The 16,607-nt window shown below is 40.2% G+C and overlaps 1 protein-coding gene across 1 annotated transcript in view; it reads left to right on the plus strand.

The window, feature by feature from the left end:
• The window catches only part of Slc41a2 (solute carrier family 41 member 2), a 117,099-nt gene extending 102,216 nt beyond the window's left edge, over positions 1-14,883 (plus strand). Inside the window, exon 11 of the mRNA XM_077798718.1 lies at positions 14,594-14,883. Within this exon, the coding sequence (XP_077654844.1) occupies positions 14,594-14,779 (186 nt within the window). The 3' untranslated portion in view covers positions 14,780-14,883. The remainder of the gene's footprint in view (positions 1-14,593) is intronic.
• Positions 14,884-16,607: the final 1,724 nt, after the last annotated feature.

Here is a 16,607-nt window from a genome sequence, read left to right on the forward strand (position 1 = left end):
GGAGGCGAGAGCCCTGTGGAGAGGGGGCAGCTACCACAGGCTCTTGGTCCCCTGCACTCCATGAGGCCCAGAGAGTCGGGAGGCCTGTTACACTCGCAAGTTAGGAAGCGTAACAATTCTACTACAGCATCCCAGCTGTCCCCACACCTTGAGCTTTGTAACTGGCTGAGGAACATGGGGTCTGCTCAGCCCTGCAAACACATGCACCTGCCAGTCTCCAGAGCACTGCTCTCTTACAGGGGCAAACCAGGCATCTGCTCCGCCACACCTCCAAGGTCTTGCTGGAGTGCAGCATGCTGGAACGGGGCTCTCCCTGCAGCCCTGCTAAAGGCAGTCTGAGGAGATCAGTTCCTGAGCCCTCTCTGCTCACAAGACACGAGGCACTGTGGACGTGCTGGGCCTGGCTGCCCGGAGCCTCTGTCTAGCCCAGCCCTTAACTTCCCACACTCTATTTTTACCTTTGCTTTTATCCTGGATGCCAACATCTGCCCGTCTCATTTACCTTTTTGAGGACCAGCTTTGACTTTTCCTTCATTGTTGTATTTGTGTTCTGCTTTATTAATCTCTGTACTTACTCTCCTTATTTTTTTCATTCTACTTGGGGTTTATAATTTTTCTAACTTATAGATATAGAGTCTTAGCACATTTATTTTCAATATTCTCTTTTAACATATGCCTTTAAGGGCTATACCATTATCATTCTATAATTTAATATATGGAATTTGGTTATTGAGATATTAGTTATAATTATTTTATAGTTTGTATTATGATTTCTCTTTGACTCATGATTTATTTAGAAGTGTACTTTAAAATGTCCAAACATTTTTGTTGTTGTTTTGGTATCTGTTATTGATTTCTACCTGCACCACGATAATAGAATATGGCCTTTATAATATTAATCCTTTGAGATTTTGTTGAGAATGTTCTTATGGCCTAGTATGTGGATAATGTTTTTTTTCTTTAATAAATATTGTTTGTGGGAAAAGCATGTTTTCCAAATGTTGACTACAGTTGGTTCTCTCTCTCTCTCTCTCTCTCTCTCATGCTCTCACCCCATTAGATCAAGATTGTTACTTGTTGGTGTGAGAGCATCTATTTTTGTAAGACTGTATCTAGTTGATCTCTTGATTCCTTAGAGAACTGGGTTAGCATCTACTAAGATGGCCAACTTCTCTGTACATATTCTCTCTCCTCTCTTTTTCCATCCTGGATCTCCAAGTAGACATGTTGAGAATGACTTGTACCAACCTCCACATCTCTGGCATATTTTTTAAAACTATTTTCCAGCTCTCTGTATCTTTGTGTGAATTTTTATTAATTCCTTTCAGTTTATTAATTCAGAAATAAAGGAATTAATCCTGAAAATAAAGGAATTTTATTAATTCCTTTAGACTTTTCAGTTCATTAATTCTGTCCTCAGCCGTATCTAATATGCTATTAATCTCATATCTATTATGTTTTTAAACTCAGTGGTTAAAATTTTTATTTTTAGACATTCTAGTTGCTTCTTGTTCTAACTTTTCATTTCATTATATTACTTTGCTGCATTCTAATATTCATGATCCCTTTTTTAATTTTTTTAAAAAAATATGATACAGTTATATTCTGTCTGAAATAGTTTATATTTCCAATGATATTTTCTGGATCTGATTCTGCAGTTATTTTTGCTATTAGTGTCTTGTTTAATTTCCTGTATTAAACTGTTGAAGGTCCCATTGCTTCAGAAAGGATTTTTATTTGCTTTTTTCAAGGGCCTTAGAATACTATCAGCCTGAGAACTACTTAAAATACTCAGGTTGAGGTTGGTTGGACCACACAGATGGTTTGATGCTGGCCTCAAATCCATGTAAGCACCACCTCATGGTGAGGCGCTTTCTTGGGGGGAGATCTCCCTCAACATGAGCCCCACACTCAGACATATTTCCTTTTCGTCTCTTCTTGGGGGCAGGTTTGTTCCTTATTCAGAAGGCGTGGGGTTGCAGCTTATGTGCAAATCTGATAGACTCCCACCTGGGCCAGGCCTTGCCCAAGTCTCCTTTCCACTGTGCCCTCTGCTGCTCCCAAGACCAGCAGGAGATCCCTGGAGCCCCTGGAGAGGCAGAGGGCACAAATGGCCTAGTGTGGTTTGTGCTGGTGAGCGGCCAGCTCATGGTCTTCTGGGCCCTGTGGCTGCCTGCAGGCCCCAGGCCTGCCCTTGTGCTCTGCGGGCCGCACACCTGCCTCCCTCCGAGGCCCCTGTGTTCCTGACTTTCATGCCAGCTCAGCGAGGCCTTTAAAAAGATTTTGTTTTTTAATTATTTTGAGCATTTTAAGTAGTTTTCAGTGGTGGGTTGTTTACAATGCTGCTAAAGATGAAGTGGCGGGGGTTGTTCTGTTGTCTTTGTGTTTTAGGCTCGTTTTGTTTTGTCTTGTTCATCTACAGGTGGGAACATGGTCTTGTCTTTTTCTGCTGCCCTCAGGCTGCCCAGCGGGGTAACGTGACAGGCAGGCAGCAGCCTGGGCTTCAGTTAAACAGACCTTGTGTTGACCCCACCCTCAGGAACTGTGCAGGTGGCAGGTCACCCATCCTTTCTGCATCACACTTTCTCTTCTGAAAATAGAGATAATAATACCCACCATGGTGCCCAGGGAAAAAAAGGGAACCAGATGTTCTTTGTGTCCTCAACAGCACCATTCAGTCCCCACCTCCCCCACTGCCACCTCACAGAAATAGTCTAGGCCGGAGAAGAGACGGTTTTATCTGATCATCAGAAGGAGACTGCACTCTTGCTGAAAATCTTCAGTTATTCTTAGCGGACATTTAAATATTAGATTTTAACAAGGATCATTTTCAGCCTGGAAACAGGATTCGGGAAGCCTGTATTTTAGGGCTGTGAATTCAGCCTTTGTGAAGTTAGGGGTTAGGAAGAGCTGTGCTCATTTGCTGCTTCTGTGGTTCACCTTTGTATCTATGGCTCAGCGCACGTCTCCAAAGAAACCATCTTTCTTCACACCGCACACAGGCCATCGTTGGAGCCGTGGCACTAGGTGGATGCTAACGCAGGAGAATGTTGATCTAAGCTCAGAGAAGGAGCTAGCCTAGAAATCAATAGCGTCCAAAGCAAATATAGAATCTTGTACTTTATATATTAAATTCCAAGCAATACCTCTAGTACCTGCATAATTAGCCGGGGCTACAAAGTTGCCTTTTCAGCAGGCTTATTTACCTAGAGAAGTTATGCATATTTCATAGAGAACAGACGATATAAAAACACAGCATACCCTTGGTTTGATATTCCATATGTAAGCACACATCCCCTAAATGTTATTTAATCTTAAAACATGTTGCAATAAGAAGTATCTGATTTTAATAATTTATTTGATATAGACTTCCAAGGAAACACAAACATCCTTTTTTTGCAAAACAACAACAAAACACACACACACACACACACACTCTCACACACACACACATACACACACAAATACACCTGCTAGAACTTTAACTCAACACGATACCTTTAAAAAGAAATTGCGTAGGAAGGAACTTGACCTAAAGCTTGTTGTATAATATATGCAGTGACTAGAATGAGAACCCGAGGGGGAGGGGAGCACACAGAGTTAAGGAGCGCAGTGGTTGTGGCCATGGAGACAGCAGCCTCCGACCTTTGTGAGCTAGAACAAACTAGGAAGATTAGTTCATTCATTTTAAAGAAGGAAGGCTCAGCGGCGTGAAATGTCGTGGAGTGGCTGGTTTTAGAAACCAGCATCACACCTCCATTCCTGGGACCTTTTCTGTGAAGGCCATCAGTTCCAAGCAGGTGGTAGTCAGTGTGCGGGCGGTGGCTCTGATGTTTATGAGGACTCCCTGCAGCCAGGCTTGTGCGCCCCCCACTTCACTGCCACAGCCAGCCCCTGAGGCAGGCGAGGATAGCCCCAGTTTTTAGAGACTAGGAAACTAAAGCTGTGAGATTCTTGTCACCTGTCGACAAGTGCTGGAGGGACTTTAACAACAAATATTTGCTTCAGGTTTATTGTGTTAATACTTCACTAACAGCTGGAGGATCAGAGAGAAAGAAGGCCTGGCTTTCCCCTGCCCGGTCTCGCGTCAGATCCTGGACCTGATGTCTGAGGGTGCGTGTAAGCTTTGGCTTTTCTTTGTCTTTGTCTTTTTTGCAGTGCTGGGGATTAAGCCCAGGGACTTGTGCGAGCTTGGCAAGTGCTCTGCCTCTGAGCTACATCCACACCCTTTTCATTTTCTTTCTTTCTTTCTTTTTTTAATTTGGAGACAGGGTTTCCCTAAGTTGCCAAGGCTGCAACTTTTGATCCTCTTGATTCAGCCTCCTGAGTGCCTGGGATTGCAGGAGTGAGCAGCCACGCCTGGCTAATTTTAAAATGTTTTTGACCACAACATAAGAAATAAGTTTATACTGAAAATATACACACATTTATAAACATGTCAATTCATAGTTGAACCAAGTTTAATGAAATACTCTTAATATGTGCTATGTATGCTGATACTTTTTCTGGTAGACCATTATATTCAATTATTCTATTTCATTTTTTCAAGACCATTTATATAAATACATATGTATACATACATATAAATGTGTATGTATATGTAAAACATTAATTAGGAGCTTTTTTCCTGTTATTTATCTACATATTTTATTGGATTGCTAATTTTATTTATGAATTTGAGACATTACTTATTGACTTTAGCTGTGATAGATAAGGACTTGGCCATCTTAACCTCAGGCCATATCACCCCAACTTCCGTCCTCCTCATGAGGCAATGCTCAAATTTTATTTAATAAATGCATAAGGTTTATATCACCATGGCTGACAGATATTATTTATCATAGTCAAGTAATGCATTGCCTTTGTTTTAATCTCTTTTTAAGTATTTTTCTGGAGATAACAGCCATATTTTTACCCTTGCATAGTTTTCTATATCCTTAATTTTTTTCCAATGCTCCCTTACAGCTATTCCATACCTGTAGTTTGTGTTTTGCTCCCCACGTTCTGTTATATCGGATGATGTGTCTTTGCCTTTATCCTGGAGGGCTCCCCCTGGAGCAGCCCCGCCCCGCCCAGCTCTCCCCCTGGACCCTCCTCTCCCTGCATGCCCGTGTTGGCTCTTCTGCCTCCTGGATCTCATTTCTCTTTCCTGGTCCACCCTCTCCTTTTGCTTCAACACATTTTCAAGAAATTTCCAAAGGAGGAGAACACAGGAGAGACCTTTTCCGAATACACACATTTTAAAATGTCTTTAGCTCACCCTCAACACATGATGGGTCCGTTGACAGCCTAGAACGGTAAATTGGCAAGACTTTTCTCAGGATGCTGAGGGCATTGCTCCTGTGTGTCCAGTACTACTGTTGAAAATGTCAGATTCTTATTTCTCCATGTATGGTGTGTTTCTTAAAAGTCACAGCCAATCTTTAGGAAGTTCTTTCTCTATGCCAAGCAGGGTTCCAACTGCTCTGTTATTTAATATTCACATCATCATCTCCATGAGATAGAGAAAATAGGAAGTAGAAGTAGAGTAACTTGATGTGGGGGTGTACCTGGGAGCTTTACCATTGAGGATGTGGGAAGTGACCATTTGCAGCCCTCCAAATGTGAACATCTGATCTCCTCTCTGGGGGGCTACACACCTGTCTGCTCTGTTCTCAGAACCAGTTAAGGATCTGGAGGAATCCCACAGTTAACTATTCAGACTTCCAGTTAATCTCATTCTCAACCACTGTCCCAGAGTTCCCAGCACCCTTGGGTGCGTAGCCTTTCTCATTCAGTTTCTCCAAAGTACATTGGTGTGAACTTCCCACCAGGGCAGGGGAATTGCAGAAACGGTAAGAGAATGTGGGCATTTGCTCACTCCACACACAGACACCTAATAATCTCTGTGTGTTAGCCTCGCCACCTGGTACTTCCAGGTCCAAACCTTCCTGGACTCTGCAGGGCATGCCAATCCTTTCTCAGGCATCCACCCCGTAGGTTCTGTGTTATAGTCTCGAAGCCCTGGTCAGTGACTTACCTCTGCCCCAGCTGCTTACAAATGATATGAAATACACACATGCAGGAAATTGTAGGAAATGAGAGAGCCATGTATTTACCACTCAGCTTTCACAACCTTTAATAGATTATTTGGAGCAAAGATTTCAAAATGATAAATAAAATACATCAGATATATGGCAGGTGCTTCACATGTATCCCTTCCTGGTCCATTTCATTCCCTCTGGCTCTAAATTGGCATCTGTCATGCTACACACATTTTTATCACTGTTCTACAGAGGTATATGTCTATAGATAATGTAAAGGACGATGGAAAAGCTCCATAAACTCAACAAGGCAAAACAACCGTTTATCTGTCTGAGATTTTATTAACAGGACCCTAGTGGCCAGTCGCAGAAGAGAAGGGAGGAGAGGGGGAAGAGAGAGAGAGAGAGGAGAGGGGGAAGAGAGAGAGAGAGAGGAGTGGGGTAGAGAGAGGAGAGGGGGAAGAGAGAGAGAGAGAGGAGAGGGGGAAGAGAGAGAGAGAGAGGAGTGGGGTAGAGAGAGGAGAGGGGGAAGAGAGAGAGAGAGAGAGAGAGGAGTGGGGTAGAGAGAGGAGAGGGGGGAGAGAGGAGAGAGGGGAGGAGAGGGAGTAAGAAGAGTAAGAGAGAGTAAGAGTAAGAGAACAAAGACGAACAGGGTGTTGATATTTATGGGCTTAACGCAGGATGAGGAGGATCAGGGCGGGTGGGCTGTTACTTCTTCATTGGCCGAGAGTTCGCGCCACTTCAGGGATTTGAGGTGCGCCATTCAAAGTTCGCGCCATTCACAGGGATTGGAGGTGAGGGTTCGTTTGCCATTCAGTGCATCATGGACCTGAGCTCCCAGAAGAGAAGCACTCCGGGTGCCATCTTTACCAACAGATAACATGTTGTATTTTCGTGGTCTTTTGCTTTTTCATTCAACCTCATGCTTTTTTTCATTTTAGTGTCTAGGTAGAGTTCTGTTCATGCGGCCACTGTCTGACAGTAGCCATCTTAGGTTATTTCCAGTTCCTTGTTTACAGTGGTGGTGCAGTGGCAGTTTTTGCACATCTCGCAGTTGCTTCTGTAAGAATCCTCCAGACGGGCTGGGGTTGTGGCTCAGTGGTAGATTGCTCGCCTAGCCCGTGCGAGCCCTGGGTTTGATTCTTAGCACCATATAAAAATAAAATAAAGATACTGTGTCCATCTACAACTAAAAAGTAAAATATTAAAAAAGAAGAATCCTCCAGTTTCCACAAGTACATCAAGACACTGGTCCTCTCCATCCTTGGGGGAGCCACGTAGGGACCTGGGTAGACTTGTAGCCATGAAGAGTTACAGCCTTTCACCCCAGCCAGCAGTGCAGGAAACATAAAACCGTTGTTTGTATGTAGAAGTACTGAGTTAAGGAGACACATATCCTCAAATTAACTAGATATTGCCAAGTTGCTCTCCGGAGAGGTGTCAGCTTAGACCCCCGTGATTAACATAGAGTCTCTTTTTACCAAACAGCGTGCTGGACTGGCGGTCAAGAACTTGGACTTCAGCATTGCAGACTGTGTGAGCCTAGCCTGGCTCCTGTGAGCCTGGGCAGCTTTCTTAACTCTAGCTCTGCCATATGTCAAGGAAGGATAATAATCCGTGGAGTATTACACAGACGTTCTGGGAATTAGGTCAGCTCATGCCCGAGAACCTCTGTGAACACCGTGTGGTCCCATTACCGGCCATTTAAAAAACAAGGCTTGCTGTTAATGCGCTTTAAAATTTGGGTTTTGTTCATCAGATAGACATGGAATGGAACTTAATGTGGCTTTAATTTGTGTCCCCTTATTAACAGTGAGCTTCAGCATCAATTCATGTGTTTATTGGCACTTTAATTCTCTTCTCTCTCCTATTGGATTATTTTCCTGATGAACTGTAGGAGTTCTCTGCATTTTCTCTAAGTGTTCTGAACACTGATTCTTTGTCAGCTAAATGTAAGACAGAACATTCTTTAAAGCCTGGGGCATGATTTTTATTTATTAAACCATAGAAATCTTTAATTAAATAAACTATTTTTTAACATATTATGTATTTTATAAAATTATTCCCTAAATCAAAGTCATCTTATATTTTCTTATAAAGGTTTTTAGTATTTCTTCTTAAGCTTGGGTTTTTACCTGAATTGATTTTGAGATGTGGTAAGGAACCATTTTCTTTTTTTCTGTATGTTCTGGTTAGGTGTGAGGTGTGTGCCAGGTTGTGAGCTGCTCTCCTCCTCCACCCTCTGTCCTATTCTTCCTCACTTTGGCAATAGCGTTGGCCATCTAGGCACTGAGACCTCAGGAACCGTGCGTGAGCTCTAAATAAGCTTTTCCTCCTCTAAAATTTGCTAGGTCTTCTGGTCATAGTGGTGACAAAGCTATCTAAAACACGACAAAAGAAAAGAGGTGACACCTCTTCTGTTTCAAGTGCAGATGGTCAGTGTTTCAGGCTCTGTGGATCGTGTGTTCTGACAACCCAGAGCTTCTTCCCCTCTCTGGCTCAGTTTATCCAGTAAACATTAGGAATAATGAAAATACCCATTTCATAAAATGTAGACTTAGAAGTAGGCTAAGTAGGTAATAGGTAAACATTGGGGTATGTTCCAATAGGACATTATTTACAGAAACAGCGGCAGATTAGATTTAGCCCACAGATTAAATAGAGGCCCACTGTTTGGGTCCCAGCTCTCATAATCATTTCACCTGCATTAACGCATATCCTAACCTCAAATCCAACCTTAACAAAGTGTCTTTTTGGTGTAATGATTTCCTCTCCTTAGGATATATTCCCAGTAGTGGGAAAGCTGGATCATCTGGTAGTTTTATTTTTAGTCTTTTGAGAAATCTCCAAGCTGATTTCCATAATGGCTGTACTAATGGACCCTCCCACTCACAGTGTGCAAGAGGTCCCTTTTATCCTGCATCTCTGCCAGCATTTGGGGTTTTTCTTTTGAGAGCCATTCAAACTGGGATGAGATGATCTCTCATTGTGGTTTTGATTTGCATTTCTCTGGTAACTAGTGAAACTGAACATTTTTTTCATACAATATATTGGCCTTTTGTCTATTTGTATGTCCTCTTTTGAGAAGTATCTGTTCTCAACCCATTTTAAAAGTTGGACTTTTTTAAAAACATTTTTTTAAACTGGACTTTTGTGTGTGTGTGTGTGTGTGTGTGTGTGTGTGTGTGTGTGTGTGTGTGTTTGGCTTTTTGAATTCTTTATACATTCTGGATATCAATCCCTTGCCAGATGATTAGTTGGCAAATGTTTTCTCTCATTCTGTGGATTGCCTTTTAATCTTACTGATTATTTCTTTTGCTGTGCTGAAACTTAGCTGAGATATCCATTTCTCTATTTTTACGTTTGTTGCCTGTGCCTTTGGGGTCCTAGTTAAGCAATTATCGCCTAATGTCTTGAAGTGTTTCCCATATGTTTTCTTGGAGTAATTTCATAGTTTCCTATTTAGCACTTAGGTCTTTGACCCATTTTGAGTTGATTTTTGTGTGTGGTGAGCAGGGGTCTGGTTTCACTCCTCTGCAGACACATATCCAGTTGCACCATCACCGTTTATTGAAGAGACTGGGTTTGCTCCACTGTGTCTTCTTGGCAGCTTCATCCAAAGCTAGTTGGCTGTGGGAATGTGGATCAATATCTGTCCTCTGTTCTGTTCCATTGCTCTGAGTGTCTGTTTTTGTGCCAGTCTCATGTTGTTTTAGTTGCTGTAGCTTTGCTGTGACTTTGAAGTCAGTTATTATGACGTCTCCAGCATTGGTATTTTTTGCTTTTTGTTTTGCTCAAGATAACTTTGACTATTCTGGATCTTTTGTGGTTCCATATGAATTTTAGAATTTTTTTTTCTGTTTCTGTGAAGAGAGTCATCAATTCTTTGATGGGAATTGCATTTGATCTATTTATTTCTTTGGATAGTGTGGTCCTTTTAACAGTATTGATTCTTTGGATCTGTGAGCATGGGATATATTTCTATTTTTTGTATCCTCTATAATTTGCTTCATTGTTTTATAATTTTCATTTTAGAGATCTTTTATTTCTTTGGTTAAGTTTATTGCTAAATATTTTTGTAGTTATTGTGAATGGGATTGCTGTCTTAATTTATTTTTCATAAATTTCAGTTTTTGTAACACCATGTTTATATATTTACTTATTTTTATGGTACTGGGGATTAAATCCAGGGGTGCTCTACCACTGAGTGACAAATTTCCAGCCCTTTATTTTTATATTTTGAGACAGGGTCTCACTTAATTGCCAATGATGGGTTTGAAGTTAAGATCCTCCTGCCTCAGCCTCCCAAGTTGTTGGGATTACAGGTGTGTGCCTCTGCACCTGGCAATCAAGTTCATTATTGATGTGCAAAATGGTATTGCTTTTTGTAGGTTGATTTTGTGTCTAGAAACTACTGAATTCATTTATAAATTTTAACAATTTTATTGATGGAATGTTTGGGTTTTCCTGTGTATCGAATCGTGTCATCTGCAAACATGGATACTTAAACTTCCTCCTTTCCAAATTGGATGCCCTTTCTTTCTTTCTCTTGCCTCATTGCTATTGCTGACTTCCAACACTGTAAGAATAGGAAAAATGGATATCTGTCTCATTTCTAATCTTAGAAGAAACACTTTTCCTCATTGTGTACGATACAGGCAAAAGGTCTTTCAAATAGTGTTTCAGGTATTTTCCTTCTATACCCAATTTCGTTTAGCATATTTATCATGAAGTATAAATGAAGTATTCTCTGTGTATTGAAAAAGACCATGTGGTTTTGTCCTTCATTCTGTTGCTGTGCTGTATCACATTTATTGATTCGTGTATATCAAACCATCTTTGCATTCTAGGGATGAATTCCACCTGATCATACCACATGATCTTTTGGATGTGCTGTTGAATTCTTTTTGCTGGTATTTTGAGAATTTTTTTCATCAGGGATATGAGTCTGTATTTTTCTTTTTTTGCTTTATCTTTTTTTCAGTTTTAGCATTATGATAATGCTGTCCTTGTAAAAAGAATTTGGCAGAATTCCTTTCAAATTAGATTTTTAGAATAGTTTTAAGACTATTTTAATTAGTTCTTGTTTAAAAATTTTATAGAATTCAGTAGTAAAGCCAGCAGGTCCTAGACTTTTTAGATGAGAGATTTTTAATTACTGCTTCATTCTTAATCTTTATTGGTCTGCTTAGATTTTTCAATTTCTTCTTGACTCAGTTTTGATAAATTGCATGTTGTTCAAAAATTTCTCCATTTTAGGTTTTCCAATTTGTAACATATAATATTCATAATAGTTTCTTTTGATCTTTTTCTGTGGTTATCAGTTACAATATCACCTCTTCATCTCTAATTTTGTTTATTTGAAATTTTTTTAGTTAATCTAGCTTTTATCATTTCAAGAAAAACCCAATTCTTTGTTTTGATCTTTTTTGCATTTTTTTATTTTGGTTTATTTATGCTCTGATTTTTATTATTTCTTTTCTTCTATTAATTGGGGGTTTTATTTGTTTTTTTCCCAACTCTTTGAGGTGCATTATTAGGTTGTTTGAGCTCTTTGTTTTTAATTTATTGCTGTAAACTTCCCTGTCAGTACTGCTTTTCCTTATCCCACAGATTTTTAATATGTTGTGTTATTTTCATTAGTTTCTAGATACTTTAAAATTCCCCTTTTCCTCAGTTATCCCTTTGTCATTTAAGAACATGTTATTCAATTTCTGTGTATTTGTGTACTTTCCATTCTTCTTGATTTGTAGTTTTATTCAAGTATAGTCTGAGAAGACACATGATGTGATTTGTCCTTTTTTAATTTTTTGAGACTTGACTAGGCCTAGCATAGGACCTGTCCTGGAGAATGTTCTATGTGCTGCTGAGAAGAACTGGTATTCTGCTGCTGTTAGACAAAGTGCTCTGTCAACGTCTGTTAGTCCATTTGCTTTACAGGTTTTGATTTAAGGTTTGCCTTATCTGAGTATAGCTACTCCTGCTTGTTTTTGGTTTCTGTTTACGTATATCATCTTTTGACAATCCTTCATTTGTAGTCTGTCTTGAACAGTGAAGTGAGTTTTTTTTGTAGAAAACATACATTTGTGCCTCCCCTTTTTTAAAATTCCATTTGCCAGTTTATGTCTTTTGATTGGTGAATTTAATTCATTTACATTCAGACTTTCATTGTATGAACTTGAAAGTTTATACAAATGAAAGTATAAACTTCTTCCTGTCAGTTTGTTAATTATATTCTGCTTGCTCTGTAGAGTTTTTGTTCTTCTCTATCTCTTCTATCTTTATTTATGTGATCTGATAGTTTTCTATAATGCAGAAGTTTGGTTCTCTTTTGTCTTCTACAGAATTTTATGCATTCATGTGTTCATGATGGCAGTTATTCTTTCATTTCTAATGTAGTACGTCCTTAAGTATTTCTTGTAGGTCGGGTCTGGTGGTGATTAAATCCTTCAGTTTCTGCTCTATTTCTTCTTCAGTTTTGAAGAATAGTTTTTCTGGGAATAGTATTCTTGGTTAGCACCTCCCCTCCGCCAGTATTTTAAATGTTTTATCCCACTGTATTCTGGCCTGTAAGATTCCGCTGAGAATCTGCTTTAGGTCTACTGGAGCTTCCCATACACATAATTTGATGTTTTTCTCTTGATCTTTTCTTGTGCTCTGACATTTTTACTATCATGTGCATTTTGGTGAAGGTCTATTTTAGTTGAATCTAGATGGGGTCCTTTGAGCTGCTTGAATCTAGATGTCTGTATCTCTTTGAAGATTTGGAAAGTTTTTGGCTTTCCATAGCTTTCCCCTTTTCTTTACCTTATGGGATATTTGTTTGCTTAATTGTGTTCTGCAAGTCTTGCAGGCTTTCTTCATTCTTCATTTCTTTTTGTTGTGACTGGGTTAATTCATAAGACCCATCTCAAGTTCAGAAATTCTTTCTTCTGCCTGCTCTAATCCATTAGGGGAGTTCTCATGTATGTTTCATTTCATTGAAGTTGTTAGGTCCAAGACTTCTGATTGGGTTTTTTTTTAATGATTTGTGTTAATTTGATGGTGAATTTTCCTCCTTTCTTTATTCTATCTTTATTCTCTTGCACTCTTGGATGTGACATTACTCTGCCGTTTCCCCTTACTCTGCATCCCCAAAACCAAGGCCCTTGTTGATGGTTCCAAAGTCAATTGAGCAGATATTAGGTCCTATTGTGTTTGTTTTTTTCAAATGAGAAATTTGAGAGTGGTAAGAAACTGCCCAAAGAAAAAACTGAGAATCAAATCCAAATCTGATAATGTCCAAGTTCAGGGTTCTTTTTAATATTCCATGCCCTTTAACTCCCAGAGTGGCTTGATGAAACTTTTCATGACTACAAAGCAGCCCTTGCCAGGGAAACACTAGTGAAGCTCAGCCTCATGCAAAAGACAGTGGGGTTAAAGCACAGATGTGCAGGGCATCTGAAGTCCACTCATTTGGAGCTGGTGCCTGTCTCCCCCTGGGTCGGCTACTCTGTGGTAAAGGTGTCAGAGCTGAACTTACAGCACTCGGCATTTGGGACCTAAGGCAGATGCCTCACTCCATGGCCATCTATTTGCCAAGATAGTGCATGACCTAGGGTGGCCTTCCTGCTGACACACCAGGTGTTCTCAAGGCTGCAGGGACAAAAGTAGTAATGATATGGATACTGTTAATTTACTCAAAATTTATTGTCTCAGGCACCAAATTATTTAGTCTACTATTTAATCTTTACAACATTTTCATGACTTCGGTGCCATTGTCATTCCTAATGTGCATTTGGAGAAACAGGAAGGTGAAGAAGCTTGACTGTGGCCCGGTAGTAAGTGCTGGAGGAAGGAGTGCAGCAGGGAAAGCGCCCCGGGCTGCCCTGGCCATCTGGTCCACAACCATCCCCATCCTGGGTTCCTTTTACTGCCTCAGGGTTTTGAAGATAGAGAATCCTCCTTCTCTAAATGGATCAAAGAAAAAACACTGATGTGGTCCCCAAATTCAGTGCCCCCCACAGCGTTCCATAGGTCTGATATTCTAGAAGGTACTCACACGTATCACCTTGGCACCTGCATGGCCCTGTAGAATACTCATCGCCACGTGTGTCACTCCGAGCTCTCACCTCCTGGTCGCAGTTCTTACCCTGGCGCTGAAGTTGTCCTTCTCAAGCCACAAGTGACCTCTGATCATTCATACATGGTCAGCTTTCCGTCTTCATCTCCGTTGGTATGCCTGGGATAATTTCTTATTTTAACTTTTATTCTCTTCATGTCTTAGTCCTTCTTCTAGAGAAAAAAAATTGAAACCTAATAGTGGTTTAGAGATTGTCTGATGTTATTAAAACCGTGACCATCGCGGTGACGGAAGGTTGGCTGAAGTGAGAGGACACGTGAAAGATTAAGAAAATGTGAAGAGCTGTGGACACACATGCTGTTCTTCCTTCTGAAAGAAAAATATCCTGTTGGTTAATTATCTCTTCCTTTCAGGACACCTAATGTTCCTCTCAAGGCCCTCGGCCTGGGCTCCGAGCCTGTTGGGGTGGGGTGTCCGGGCAGGGGAGTCACCTCTGCATCTCCCCCAGGTGTTCACCTTGCTGTGGATCGCCGACTGGATGGTGCACCGCTTCTGGAGGAAGGGGAAGGACCCGGACAGCTTCTCCATCCCCTACCTGACGGCGCTGGGCGACCTGCTGGGCACAGCTCTGTTAGCCCTGAGTTTCCATTTCCTGTGGCTCATCGGGGACCGAGATGGCGATGTCGGAGACTAATAAATCCTACCTGCTGCTCTCAAGTCACCCAGGAGGAGCACCCAAGATGACCACTTCTGGCTCTTTTCCAAAACTCTTACGTCACTAGTTTGACTTCTGCCAGGGTAATCTTCAGTTGGCCCTGATTCAATTAAATGGCCTTAATTTTTTTTTAAGGAATTTGTCCTGAAACCAGAATGAACAGTATTTGTGCTGCTTTTTGTAGAATAAATAATTTGACATAGACCTAGATACAAACTCAAGCTCTGAAATTAATTAAATAGGAAAGAATATATATGTGTGTGTATATATATATATATATATATATATATATATTATAGAATGTTTACAATGAATAATTTTGAAACCACAGACATAGCAGAAATGTACTTTTATTACTGTTTAAGTTGTAAGGCAAAGTCAGAGGGAACAGCCCTAGCTCTGCCTCTGTCTGGCGGATGTGTTGTACTTCAAAGCATACCGTGAATCGAAGGGCACCCACCAGGCTTTTAATCATCTGAATTATGCCCGCCTCTGTGCTAGCTGAGGATAAATTTACCAATTACCTGCTCCTAAACTGACCTAAATATGTTCTTCTGAGCATAAGATAAATTTGCTTTTACCTGCATCTGAAATGACCCTGTGCCAACACTAATTTAATTTCAACTCTGCAAGCTCTTGGCAGGCTCCCCTCTAAACAAGGAATGCTCTTGAGAGGTCTTTCGTGAGAGCAGTTGGCCATTTTGATCACTGATTTGTTGATCTTTCTCAGAAAACAGTGAAAAATGGAAGATAACTTGAGCTGCATCTGTAGACACAAGATGGCATGAGCAGTTGTGTGAGAGAGAGAGAAATGAGAGAAGCTTTTGATGAACTCCTGTGCCAGTAGTCGACCGTCAAGATCACAGTGCTCTTGAGCCTTGGGTATAGAGGTGTCCTTCAGCACAGTTTATTGAGGCTCCTGTCATTTGATCCCACACTTTGCTGCTGAATTCAATATTTGTTACCTACATTGTAATTAGTGGTTTCTTCTTATTTCAAAACGAGAGATATTATTTAATATAATCCTGATATAGATTCAGGATGGTAAGGGGTTCCTTTGCCCTTTTCGGGAGGCTCGAGGGGAAGCTGGGTTGCTCACCAAGCACTCGAGCCCCCATGCACCTGTCAGCACGGGCTTATTTCCACAGGGACCTTAGGGACACTGCTGTATTGTTCCAGTATTTTTTTAAAACTCTCAGCTATGGTCTAACCACTTAGCCAGCACCTTAGTTATTCAGTAGATGAGCATTTTTATTTCACATACAGTTTGGGCTTTAACTGCAGTGCAGTCTCTCAAGACCATTATTTAATAATTAAATTATTAAACTGCTGAGGGAATAAAAAGGCACATAACTTTGATCATCGTGGCTTAAGTTGTGAGTTAGCATTATTATATAAATAGTAGGTTGTTTAAAAATATATTGGGGAAATATTCTTGTTAAGCTCTTTAAAATAAGGGGGATGTGGTTTAGAGGTATATATTTTTGCTTATTTTTAAACTTTAATTATTCCATTCTTCTGTCTTATAATGAAGGTTTTAAGGCAGAGAACTGAACTAATTATGGAATTTCTCCCTTGGAGAGTTATGATATCATATAGTGAACATTCTTATAAAAGAAAGAATGATTAAATTTAAGTTGATGAATATTTAGCTGCAAAGATTTTTATTTTTAAAAAATCCATGGATTAATTTTTTTAAATCCATGGATAATATCTTTGATTTTATTGTAAAGCATTTGTAAATTATTTACATTTGGGCTCTATGATTCATATACAATTACATTTATCAATTAATTCTATTGATTTT

This window comes from Urocitellus parryii, chromosome 5 (assembly GCF_045843805.1).
Source record: "Urocitellus parryii isolate mUroPar1 chromosome 5, mUroPar1.hap1, whole genome shotgun sequence".
Taxonomy (NCBI): Eukaryota; Metazoa; Chordata; class Mammalia; order Rodentia; family Sciuridae; genus Urocitellus; species Urocitellus parryii.